The sequence below is a fragment of the Pseudorasbora parva genome, chromosome 7, assembly GCF_024679245.1.
Source record: "Pseudorasbora parva isolate DD20220531a chromosome 7, ASM2467924v1, whole genome shotgun sequence".
NCBI classification, from domain to species: domain Eukaryota; kingdom Metazoa; phylum Chordata; class Actinopteri; order Cypriniformes; family Gobionidae; genus Pseudorasbora; species Pseudorasbora parva.
The window spans coordinates 24,931,562-24,944,443 of NC_090178.1; the positions used below are offsets into that span (position 1 = coordinate 24,931,562).

Sequence of the window (12,882 nt, forward strand, 5' to 3'; positions counted from 1 at the left end):
GCCTCAGTGACAACTTCACTCAGATAAGCCATCAATCTCAGCTGTCATGACGTCACCTCCGTTTTTATAGCATCAGATAACTAAACAAAACTAAACTTATTTTAAAAACTAACACTTGAAATGAAATTATCGTGATGATAATTGTAATTGTATTGTTTAGTTTGCCTCGCGTCCATTAGAAAGCACAGAGGGTTAGCGACTATACTAGGACTGGTCACCCGGGGGGTAAGCTTCGGTTTCTGAGAGGGGTACTGCAGATCTATCCAATTGAGGTCTTTCCTGGTTCAGTTGAAACACGCCCCATAATCACAGCCCAATGAAGCAGTTTCAGACTCATATTCTGACTAGAATTGAGTATGACCACGTCAGGTCAAGTGAATATTTGGATTATAATCTCTTTTTTCTTTAAATCTCTACTTCTTAACAGTCTAAATATTCCTTGTTATTCTTTAATCATCTTTATGCAGTTGTATTAATGGCATGTCAGACATTTTTCATGATTGCGAACAGTGGCCTTCCTGAATCTCATGTGGAGGTGAAAGGAGTCACCTATGTTGGCAGCAGAGGTGTTAAGATCCACTCTGACTGTGTATTCTGAAGCTTCGGGCCAGTTAGTGAGGAGCCTATCAGCAGGAAGGATCACAGGAATGGACGCAGACTCCACAGTTACCTGCATAACAACAAGAATCTTTTCAATCAAAACATTCACAATGGGTCTGTTTCAAATCTTAGCGAGCTTCCCTGGCACAACCTACCTAACAGAGACGGAACCACACAAGTGATCGATTTGGAATGCTCTATATCAGTGGTTCTTCCGTTGTCTAATACAGTTTATATATGGGCCGCCGTATATAAGGTGGGGGTGGTTTGGAATAGAACTATTATGTCACAAAACATGAGGACACTTATGTAATACCGCAGAGGCAATGATTACCTCTCTGAAGGTTTGCTGCCCACCATCTAGCCTGTAGTAAACCACTACTGTCCCAGAATTCTTTGCAAATGCCACTCCAGTCTCAGAGTTCATTTGAAGGATCCGATTTGATGACACATCCCATCTCCCTTGCCGACCTTTAATTAGGAAAAAAAGTAAATGCAAAAATGATCTATACTCTAATGTGCAAATTATACTTTGGTTCTTCTGTGTACACAAGGGTATGCATACATCCATGATATATGCACAAAGCCAGACTTATCTATCTATGCATACTCTGTATGTTTAGCTCACATATGCACCTTAACTGGTTTGCACTAATTCATTTGTCTTGTGTATTTTGACTTTTGTGTCCTAAAACAATGTTTAAAATCAGCTTTTTTTAACTAGTATAATGGCCTGTGTCATAGCACATAACTCCAAAGACACCTTATATATTTTGTGTTTTTATTAGACAGATGAACAGCTGGTTGGATGCCTTTATCGACAGAAAACTACTGTTATTTACACAGATCAGGCATAACATTATGACCTAATATTGTCTTGGTCCCCGTTTTGCTGCCAAAACAGCCCTGGCCCTTCGAGGCATAGACTCCACTAATCCCCTGAAGATGTGCTGTGGTATCTGGCACCAAGATGTTAGCAGCAGATCCTTTAAGTCCTGTAAGTTGTGAGGTGGGGCCTCCATGGATCAGACTTGTTTGTTAAGCACATCACACAGATGCTCGATTGGATTGAGATCTGGGGAATTAGGAGGCAACACCTCCAGGTTAACAAATCGTTATGTTTGCTCATTTTTCCTGCTTCTAACACACAACTTTAGCGCTTTTCGGATGGTAATTGTTTTCTCATGTGGAAGTCTGTAAAAATACATTTGCATGCCACCTCAGTGATAAAACTCATGCATTCGGATGGTGATTTATTCCCAGCGGAGGAACGAGTTCTGTGATCCTCCGCACCTGGGAACGGCAGCTCACGTGGTCAGTCAAATGATTGTCTGCTGCAAAAATGTCATATGCTTGGAATAATAAGAATAAGATATTAATAATATAAATAATATTTAATTTAATAATAGTAAATTATTAATAATTTTATTGTTTAAATCTCCTGTTTAAAAAAAAAAAGTTAATATAATGCTGCAAATTGAACCTATGATAATTACTGCCGTAATAACGGCTCATTTCAAATGTTTGCGTGTTTTTCCTTCTTTCTCTTTTGAACGGTGATGAAAGATTATTCTTGTACTTTCCAGCATTTCAGTAATAAAAGTGTAGGCTATAGATCTTTGAAACGCATCTGAATTACAGCGAAGCGCAACGATACGGTGCTCTGCAGGGGTCAAAAATGATAAACAGTTCATTTTAAAGTGATCTCTTCTTGGAAACAATTAAATCACCACACGACCTTGCTGTTTGTCTAAAAACAGTTGGTAATTCGACCAGGGATTTTTACGCAGGTGGTGGGAAAAAAAACACTGACATTCTAGATGACGGCAATATAATCACAGATTAGCCCCTGAAGACCCCACAAGAAACAATTACCATCCGAAAAGGGCTTTTGAGAACAAAATGTTAACTTGTTGCTTAATGTAACGCACCCACTAACAGGTGCCGTGATGAAGAGATAATCAGTGTTATTCACTTCACCTGTCAGTGGTCATAATATTATGCTTGGTCGGTGTTAGTCATATTGTTTGAATCTGTTTTCTTGATTTACCGCAAATAACGTTTGTACCAGGACTCATGATGAACAACACTATTTTGTGGCTAAAATAGCATAATCAGAAAGAGCTTTTTTGTATTAACAGTAATAAGGCATTTTCTCCACCATACAATATTTTAAAATGAATTGTATCCCATTCAGCAACACAAGTCATCCAGCTTTTATTAATACGATATTCTAATATCCACCTAGCTAACTGCAGTGTGCAACAATTGTCTCATACCAGCCATGAGCTAACGTACAGAGAAACGTTATAACAACTTTCAACACACTCAAATGTATTTTAAGTATGATTGCTCTGACCAAGTAAAACAGCGCTGCAAATAATAACAGAATAAAATGTGAATTTAAGTGATTAAACGCAAGTGTAACAATGTTCAAAGGTAAGGAATGTTTTCGCTCACATTATCAAATAAAGTATACTTTGAAAGGCTGCACGCTCAGCTGTGTGCATACATGAAGTGCTCAAATATGAAGTGAGCTTCACATTAGGGGTTTGTTCACAAAAACTAAAACTAGTGCTCTGCTTGCTAGTAACCTACGGATTTACCCTGCTGGTCTGTAATAGGAGAGCTGAAACAGATGATATCTCCAGGGTGCAGGAATCCTGGGGGCTCTGAGATGGCAGGCACCACAAACAGTGGGGTGTAATCGCTCAAAAATGGGTTTATAGGGTCTCCCTGCACCCTCAAAACAGTTAGACCGGATGACACTGTCTGAACCAGAAACGACTGATTGTCTCTGTCGACTATCAGTTGCACCAGGTCATCTCTGAGACACAGACAAAAAGAGGTTAAAACATTACTGCGGGTACTTGGAGCCACATAGACATGTATATCGGTGTAATTAATTACCTGTTAGTGGTGACCAGTGTTTGCATATTATGGCCGTGGAATTGTTGTCCCATGTTGTCATAATATAGAGCTTTGATATAGATGCTCCAACCCAAAGGGAAGGCAGAAAGAGCTCTCTCATCATCACTGCTCACAGATGAAACAGTCAAAACACGTACAAACCACACTGTTGACACCTAAGGAAGAAAAAAGGTTGAGGATCTAAAATGAGGGTTACCTATGGCATGGTTTATCATGACAAACACTCACCTTCACACTGATCAACAGTGTTTGGTTGATACCACAAATGTCCATGGCAAAAACCTCCAAAAGAGCCACGCCTGTATCCGGCCCTGTCCTCAACACCCCTTGATCGTCAACAGTAACAAGCCCTGCCCCTGAGACACACCGGCTAAGGGTGTAATGGACCCGACAGATTGAGTCTCTGAAAACACACATTTTTAAACCTGTATGATGTAAAAGCAACGTAGCCAGACTTTTGACTATATAGCAAAATCCCTGTGGTTGTTTCTGAGATTATATGAAACCAACCAGGATCTTCAGCCAATTCTTCAGTGAAATTTAGGGGAAAAAATATGTAAATGCAATTTTGATCAGGCACATTATTCTTTCAAATCATTATGAGAACTGCAATGATGCAGAACAGGCTTAATGGAGTGGATGCTGACTTATTTTTTCAAGCTGGGCGATAATAATAATATATATATTTTTTGACATGAAACAGGCATACAAACTCACTTATTACTTTGCAGGGTGTACTGGGAAAGGGGAGACATGAGGATGGAACCTGGGGTTCCTGTTGTTAACCTCATCTCTTCAAACACCTGAGAAAAGAGGGAAAACAAAAGAGATCAATTTAGAGTAAGCTCAAAATTTAGGCCATATGAAAAAAAAAAAAAAAAAAAAAAAATTATATATATATATATATATATATATATATATATATATATATATATATATATATATATATATATATATATATATATATATATATATATATATATAGTGCCCTCCACAATTATTGGCACCCTTGTTTAAGATGTGGTCGTGGACTTATAAAAATTCTCCCTTTTTTTAAAACAACATAGAACCAAAATGCAAAAAAAAGAGAAAAATCCAACTTTTCATTTAAGTACATTACTTTGGTGGTAGAAAAAAAAAAAATCACACATTTAGCAAAAAAAAATCATGTGTCCCACAATTATTGGCACCCCTAACAATTCCTCTGAAAAATTTAATTTATTTTTTTCTAAATATATTTTTCTGTTGTTGCTTAAGTTGATTAGGGTATCTAGGAAATTTTAATTAGTAATTCATGAGTTCCTGCTTCCCTGGGGTATAAATATGATGTGACACAGAGGCCTAATTCTCTTACCCATTTGTCAACATGGCAGACAAGAAAACACACCATTCAAGAAAGGCAGATGTGTGTCGACCTTTATAAGTCAGGCAATGGCTACAAGAAAACAGCCACTCGCCTTAACTTCCCCGTATCTATAGTCAGAGGAATCATTAAGTAGTTTAAAACAACTAAACAGTGACAAACAAGCCTGGAAGAGGTCCCAAGTTTATCTTGCCACAGCGCATAGTGAGGAAGATGGTAAGTGAAGTAAAAAAAATGTCCTAAGCTCACTGTCACAGAATTGCATCAAAGAGTGGAATCTTGGGGTCACAAAGTCTCCAAAACAACCATCAGATGCTCTCTACATGGGATCGTGTGCTTTGGTCAGATGAGACTAAGATTGAGCTTTTTGGCAACAGACACTCTAAGTGGGTCTGGCGTTTAAAAAAAAAGATTAGTATGCCGAAAAGCACCTCATGCCCACCGTGAAGTATGGTGGAGGATCTGTGATGCTGTGGGCCTGTTTCTCTTCTAAAGGCCCTTGGAACCTTGTTAGGTTGCATGGCATTATGAATGCTTTGAACTACCAGGACATTTTAAATAAAAGCCTGATGGCCTCTGCCAGAAAGCTGAAGATGGGTCGTCATCACCAGGATAATGATCCAAAACATGTGGCAAAATCTACACAAAAAAGGTTCAGCAGTCACAAACTCAAGGTCCTCCCATAGACACCTCATTAACCAGACCTAAACCCAATCGAAAACCTGTGGGGCGAGCTAAAGAGAGAGGGCCCAGGACACTATGATCTAGAAAGATTGTGCAAAGAAGAATAGTCAAAGATCCCTCTCTCTGTGTTCTCCAATCTTGTGAAATGTTATAGGAGAAGATTAAGTGATCTCTTGTTGGCAAAAGGGGGTGGAACAAAGTATTAACATCAGGGGTGCCAATAATTGTGAGTCACATGATTTCAAGGTTTTTTTTTCTTTCCAAATCTGTGATTTTTTTACCACCAAAGTAATGTACTTAAACGAAAGGTAGGATTTTTCTCTTTTTTTGCATTTTGGTTCTATGTTGTTTAAGAAAAAAGGAGAATTTTTAGAAGTCCATGACGATATATATATATGTGATATGTGATAAAATAGTCCGTGATGAATTGTGTATTCTGAGATTGTAAGTTATAGTACATTATTATTTTATTTTATTAAATCTATAATTATTAAAACAAACCCCTACAGTATGATTTTATTGTACAGTACAGAACACTTTTATCTCAGAAGATCAAGGAAAAACTGCTTCCTCATGATGCGACTCCTATAAATATCTTGTGATTGTAGAGGATGTATTTACCAGTATCTGTATCTCGTCAGTGAGATGATCAGAGAATGATGTGTTGCTGGTGTGTATCTCTTCGAGCTGCACATGCACTTTGAGGCTGGTCCTGCCTGGAGCTTCGGCCCTCACCAGCACAGAGAAACTGTGAGAGGGAGACACACTAACGCCCACCTAAAACAGACAGCGTGATGAACAAACAAGTGTTCATACAAGTCAGTTTATGCTATGTGGGTGCATCTCACCTGTGCATGCCGGGGTTTGATCTCCAGCACACACGGTTTGTGCAGACTCCAGTGGAACCTGAGCCCAGACACAACACTACCCAGAGAGAGAGGGTTCTGACCGCTGTCCCGCCCAATCACGTAAACTGGCATCTAAAATGACAGATTCAGCCAAACCTTATTCTGACAGCAAAAAAAGGCTGCACACAATAATAATGTGCATGAGAAGGACAAACCTCTGTTCCTACAGATAGAGTAACTAAAGGAGCCTGTATCCTCACAGCTGTCAGGCTAAACACCTCCACCTCCACTTCATCCTGATCACAGATCACATACAGTTAAATCACAGTTATTAGGTTTATACAAAAGTTTAGTAGGTTCAGTTTGATTAAAGTGAACTCTGGTGCACGAGACTGACCGTTTCAGGGGGTCTCAGTCCGATTTTACACAAACTCAAGTGCAGTTTGACTGAAATATGCACACAACACAGACCACAGGTATCTAAATGAACCAAAAACCAGGACGTGATGTCACAAGATGCGACCCTAATAAGGACAGAATGCTCAAGCACGTGTAAAATTGCAAACTCCGAAATTGCATACTCTCTTTAGTAGTAATAGTTTAGTACTTATTTTGAATAATTACTCAGCGTTCTATTACGGTCATTATAGATAAATGTATCATTTTCTTTTTTGGCCTGGAAAAAATAATCAGGAGACAATCAAACTATAAGTGTGAACACACCCTTTCAGAAACATGCAAATTTAGTATAGAAAAAATGTAATATAATTTAAAAAATTGTATAACTAATAAATGAGATCATGTAAGCGCATGATGATATAAGAACAGATATAGCAATGGTAGTGCTTACAGCATATAATTAAGGCGGAATGGGATGAAAGGTTAGATTAACTGCAGTAGGTAAGTAGTTAGGCCTATAAATTATTCATGCTGGGTGCCATGGCGCTGGAAATCTAATCATGCATATACGTTTGCTCCTCAGTCACCTTTATAATTATCAATGTGTGATTAAGGGGCATTTCAAGCAGAACACGTTTTTTGTGTTTAAAATCAAAAGACAGGCTAGTTGACTGAAAAAAAAAACTCCTGGAAGTCTTGAGATGCAACAGTCAAACACTATGGAAAAGCAGCACAGTGGAATGCAAAAATGCAAAATGCGGGCAAAGGAATGAAACAGCATAAAGACGTGTTTTTAAAAAGTTGAACTTCTTTTAACTTGTTCACACTTCACAGTGGAATGCAAAAACCTGTTCTAAGTGAACGGACCCTAAAACTACTGCTATGTGAACATCTGTGTAAATAATACCTTTAATGTGTGGCTTCAGATGGCAGGGAATCTATTACAAGTCCTGGTTTACCAAATGTGAGCTTGTGTGCTACCTGTACAAAGGTAAGTGGTGCTTCTGTATCTTGTGTCTGGAGAGCTCCTCTGAGTTTGACCACACCCACTGCCACACCTCTGACCAGTCCTGTCTCTGTTACCGCGGCGATAGAGCTGTCACTCACGGAGAACCTGACGCTGGACTGAGGATGAGGACCTCCCACCAGTTTCACCTGAACATCAAATACATCTTCATACTCAAAAATGCATTTCTGTGGAAACCAGTATACGGTTCGGTGCATCCTGTCACACCCACCTGTCGCACACTTCCAACTGCCAGAGCGAGTTTATGGGGCTGGAAACTGAATGGAGGGTAAACTTGCATATTCTTGTGGGAGGAGCTTAAAACACGCCCATGGCCGTCCACTGCTGAAAGGTGGAGACTGACCACGCCCACTGCCAGGCCAGTCACATGGAACCCCACGGTGTACTCATCCACTGGCCCCGCCTCCCTTTAAGTATACAGTGAAATACAATTCAAAAGCCACCTGTTTTTTACTATAATTTTTTTTTATGTAAACAAACATAAAATCATATATTCTAATATGAAAATACAATGGAAATAGCACGTGTATAACACAAAAAATATATTTCTAGATATTTCCATCTCTTCAAACTGAATTTGAATTATACATCCTGTTTACTACTTCAATTTAGATTCAGTTATGCATCCTTAATTCAATTCTAAGCTGCCTGTCTCACTCCTTACCATTTTTTCCGGCACCTCAACTCCATCATATCTATCCATTCCTATCATGTATTAAATATTACATAATCTTTATTAAATCAGAGGTATTAGGGCAGATTTAGAGCTTGAACCCTTCCATTATGGACAGCAAATCTTTATCTCATGCAAGGTTTATATGAAAATGTTAACTAGTGGAACAAGACTGATGCAAAACACATGGTCTGGACTCACTCCACAGAAATTATGGATGATGAAGGGATAAGGATGAGGTTCATGAGCAGCAGGAAATGATGAAGAAATGGTTGATTCTTTGAATTCAGGACACGCACTCGTACTACAGCAGAATGTCTGACCTCAATCTAAAAGCCATCAACATAGGAGACAAAGATTCGGTGAACATGAGATGATAAAATGTAATACAGCGTAGTAAAATGGCAAAAAAATAATGCAAGAGACGAGGAGCATCTGTCTACATCTTACAATATTAATGAAGTCAATTTGGAAATCTGTGATGTCAGAGACAAGAATGGAGGCCACAGCAGGATCAGAGGTCAAACAGAGGTCATGAGCCAAAAGAGTTGAAAAACCAGAGTGAAGTGGGGACACCTGGGATAGAAAGATTATAAGTGAACTAGTATTTTGTATTGCAAAGTTAGTGCTGTACTCTCATTTTGTAGTGAAATATTTTAAAACGGTCCACCTGTATTATATTGCTGTTCTTCATGTGGTTAAAGCTGGCCAGTTGGTTGTCTTTTTGATGGACATGAAAGTGACCTGACCCATGGATCAATGTCAGATTTTCCTACAGAGAGGAATAGATTGACTGAGTCTTTAAAATACAACAAAAAAACGAGCCAGATGAGAAATGATGGAGAGAGATGGATTTGCTCACTGTGGCTTTTGGATGGTTGAATAAAGTGACGGAGTGTCTAGCCCACTGAACGTCATCTACCAAACGCAGATTCACACACTGAGATGCCGGAGCTGTCAACATCTTATACAGCGCACATAGTTTATATGTTACTCAGGCGTACACATAAATATGGATGCATTACAGCATACATAACAAAAAACACACACCTCTGGACATGTAAGAGTGACATCGACAGTCACGGTTCCTGTCTGTCTGTGGGGTTGAAGAATCTGCAATACTGTAGAAAAGACTAGTTGATTAGATTAGGGTCAATGGCAAATAAGATACAATAAAGAGGAAAAATCCTTCAAAAATAAAATAAAAAATCCTGTCTTATAAATGTACTCATGTAAGTTTCATATGGTATCAAACTTTAAGCACATTTCAAGAAAATGTCTACTTTATTACTCTAAAAATGTTATGTGGTATAACCATAAAGTAAAATGTAATCGTATTCATTAATTTCAAACAAATTACATACAATTATTTTTTAAATATATAAAATATAAATATTATTTATTTACAAATGGCATATTATCATATTATTATAATATAATAATAAACTAATCATATTTTAGCAAATCTTTTTCTCTGCTTGATTATAATGATTTAGTAATCTCTCTCTCTCTCTCTCTCTCTCTCTCTCTCTCTCTCTATATATATATATATATATATATATATATATATATACACACACACACACGTGTATATATACATATACATATGTATATGTATATATACACGTGTGTGTGTGTGTGTGTATATATATATATATATATATATATATATATATATATATATATATATATATATATATATATATATATATATATATATATATATATATATATATATATATATTATATATACTGTATATACAAAGTAAAAAGTGTTTTACAAATCTAATGCATTACTGATTTAGAAATTTAGCTAAATAAATTATATTATTTACCAAAACTGATTCACTGCTTTTTAATAAGTTTAATTTATAAATCACAATTTGTAGTTTATAAATATCATTTATAAATAATAATGATAAAATATTAATAATTATACATGTTTATAAGAAATATTACAAAAATATGGTGCCTAATATTTTATAACACTAAAATATTATATTTAAAAATTAATTTGACTGTTATTATGTATATATATATATATATATATATATATATATATATATTCTGTATCAGACTGATTTTTTTCCATTCAGAAATTAAATAAAAAACGTACTCTTAATAGATGCAGTGTATTCATTTGATGTATGAATTGCAATAATCTATTTTTTACTAACTTAAACAAAACTCAGACAAACAAATGAGCATCATGCCTTTGACCAATTTAGACAATATTGTGGGAACTAAAAAAAATGCCAAAATGATATAGTGCAAAGCAAAAACACCATATAGTTTGTAGCCTGTCTGAGTTGGTCTGTCAGCCGCTGTCATTGTGGACTGGGGGCCCAGAGAGAGGAGACCCGGGTCAGAGGAGGACCACCTCACCGAACAGGAAGTGAAATTATCAAACTGCACCCCCTTTTGGTCAAACACAGACAGCTGCAATGTAGCATCCCTAGTGCTGGACACAGATAACTGTGAGAGAGAAAGAGAAAAATGACATGAAAGAATATGGTAATGTGATATTCAATTACATCAGAGTAATTCTAAGAGAATAAAGGAAGTCCAAACACTGAAAGAGATAAAGCGTGACCTCGTTAAATAAATAATGATAAAATCATGCTTAACCTATCTCACTATAGAAGGCACACAGGAAAAAAATACTTCAAATACAGCAGAAAAGCAATAAACTATTGATTTGGTGCTCTTATCATGAAAATGAAATTGTGAACCTAGTTAATGTGTGAATGAATCTTTGAACAAAAGGTGGCAGAGATATCAGTCACAAGAATGTGCAGTAATAGCCCTTCTTTTCCATCCGTCAGTTCATGACCATATCGGTCACATTATTTATTTTATTTAAGATTTATGCAAGACTTTTATTATTCAGCAAGGACGCATTCAATTGATCCAAAGTGACAGTGAAGGCATTCATAATGTTACGAAAAATATGTCAGATAAATGCTGCTTTTATAGCCAACTTGTCAGTTAGTCCTTAACATATCATTATAGAAATGTGTGTAATAAGTGAGCATATAATCACTGGCATTCTGCCTGCTTGTAATTTTTCTTTCTATTTTGTGTGTGTGTGTGTGTGTTTGTTTTTCACTTTGACTAATGATATGCTTCATTAAATTGGTAAATCTAATGCAATTTCTGCCTCTCTCAGTGTGCTGTGACTAAAAATCCTAGTTTTCCTCATAGCTCATGGGTGCCCTTTAGTTTGAATTAAAGACACAATGTGATGTTTCATTCTCAAAAATGGTTTTAGTATATTACTGAGGGTATTTTGATTGCGATGGTTTGACATTGATCAAAGACTTGGTTTCTAGAGCATCTATGACAGGAGAGGAAAAGCCCTCACACAAACTTAACACACACACACACACACACACACACACACACACACACACACACACACACACACACACACACACACACACACACACACACAATAAGGGGCCATGCATGCGGTTACTATGGAAACTGCCATAACACTTCACCATGCATATCCCACATAATTGCATGGCAAATGAGAGCAGCAAAAAGAGGGAAGGAGAGAGAGGCCGAGGTCTGGTGTGGGTGTAGGGGTGAAACAGAAAGAAAAAGAAACACCTGGAGGGTGAGAAAATGAAAAAAGGAGAAAAAAAGAGGTCTGGGCAGGTGAAGGGAAAAGAGGAAAATGAGTGAATCATAAAAGAGTTTGTCAGAGGACGTAACAGCAGGAGGGGGCAAAAAGAGAAAGCGAGAAGATAAAGTGGGCATCACTCACCAGTCCACAGGGGTACTGAGGCTGAGTGCAGGAAAAGTGATGGGAGAATAGAGGGCTGGATGAAGGTGAGGATGGGGAGGAAGTGGCCGACGAGAGACGAGAGACAGAGAGATGTGCAGGGATGCCACACGCCACCTGAACTCTGCTCTCCTCGACTGCAGGATTCTCGTTGAACGGACCTGGAGTATAACCGCACCTGAAGACTAACCACTGCACACATAAACACACATGTAAAAAACCTACACGACTGCAAGACTACAGTGCATTACACTCAAAGCATAAAGTGGCATAAAGCAAAATTTCAGTGTACATATGCAGTACATATGAGTGCTACTTTGCAGTTGAGGACATTTCCCAACCTGTTTTCCCACGGCGGTGCACGCGACCTGATACGCATGGCGAGGTGTCCTTGCTTCAGTCGGACTCAGTGCCTCCACGGTAACACTCCCTGTTGGATGCACCTCGATCTCACTATAGAAACGGAAGGGCGCCGGGGGCCAGGGTTGAGGCCCCCCCTCGAATATAACCACACGAGATGAGCCCACCGATAGAAGAACCTCAGTCGCGAACGGCTGAGCAAAAGGA

General features: G+C 37.9%; 1 protein-coding gene across 1 annotated transcript in view; it reads right to left on the reverse strand.

Annotated features, from left to right (window-relative positions):
* The window catches only part of LOC137083741 (nuclear pore membrane glycoprotein 210-like), a 36,803-nt gene that overhangs the window by 4,688 nt on the left and 19,233 nt on the right, over nucleotides 1-12,882 (reverse strand). The window contains exons 15-33 of the mRNA XM_067449686.1: nucleotides 12,657-12,869; nucleotides 12,298-12,507; nucleotides 10,811-11,000; nucleotides 9,576-9,646; nucleotides 9,388-9,489; nucleotides 9,196-9,297; nucleotides 8,976-9,101; nucleotides 8,727-8,854; nucleotides 8,064-8,259; nucleotides 7,807-7,980; nucleotides 6,642-6,722; nucleotides 6,427-6,558; nucleotides 6,200-6,355; nucleotides 4,249-4,334; nucleotides 3,760-3,934; nucleotides 3,511-3,686; nucleotides 3,207-3,427; nucleotides 935-1,071; nucleotides 550-670 (exon numbers count right to left, since the gene is read on the reverse strand). Of these exons, the coding sequence (XP_067305787.1) occupies nucleotides 550-670; nucleotides 935-1,071; nucleotides 3,207-3,427; nucleotides 3,511-3,686; nucleotides 3,760-3,934; nucleotides 4,249-4,334; nucleotides 6,200-6,355; nucleotides 6,427-6,558; nucleotides 6,642-6,722; nucleotides 7,807-7,980; nucleotides 8,064-8,259; nucleotides 8,727-8,854; nucleotides 8,976-9,101; nucleotides 9,196-9,297; nucleotides 9,388-9,489; nucleotides 9,576-9,646; nucleotides 10,811-11,000; nucleotides 12,298-12,507; nucleotides 12,657-12,869 (2,797 nt within the window). The remainder of the gene's footprint in view (nucleotides 1-549; nucleotides 671-934; nucleotides 1,072-3,206; nucleotides 3,428-3,510; nucleotides 3,687-3,759; nucleotides 3,935-4,248; nucleotides 4,335-6,199; nucleotides 6,356-6,426; nucleotides 6,559-6,641; nucleotides 6,723-7,806; nucleotides 7,981-8,063; nucleotides 8,260-8,726; nucleotides 8,855-8,975; nucleotides 9,102-9,195; nucleotides 9,298-9,387; nucleotides 9,490-9,575; nucleotides 9,647-10,810; nucleotides 11,001-12,297; nucleotides 12,508-12,656; nucleotides 12,870-12,882) is intronic.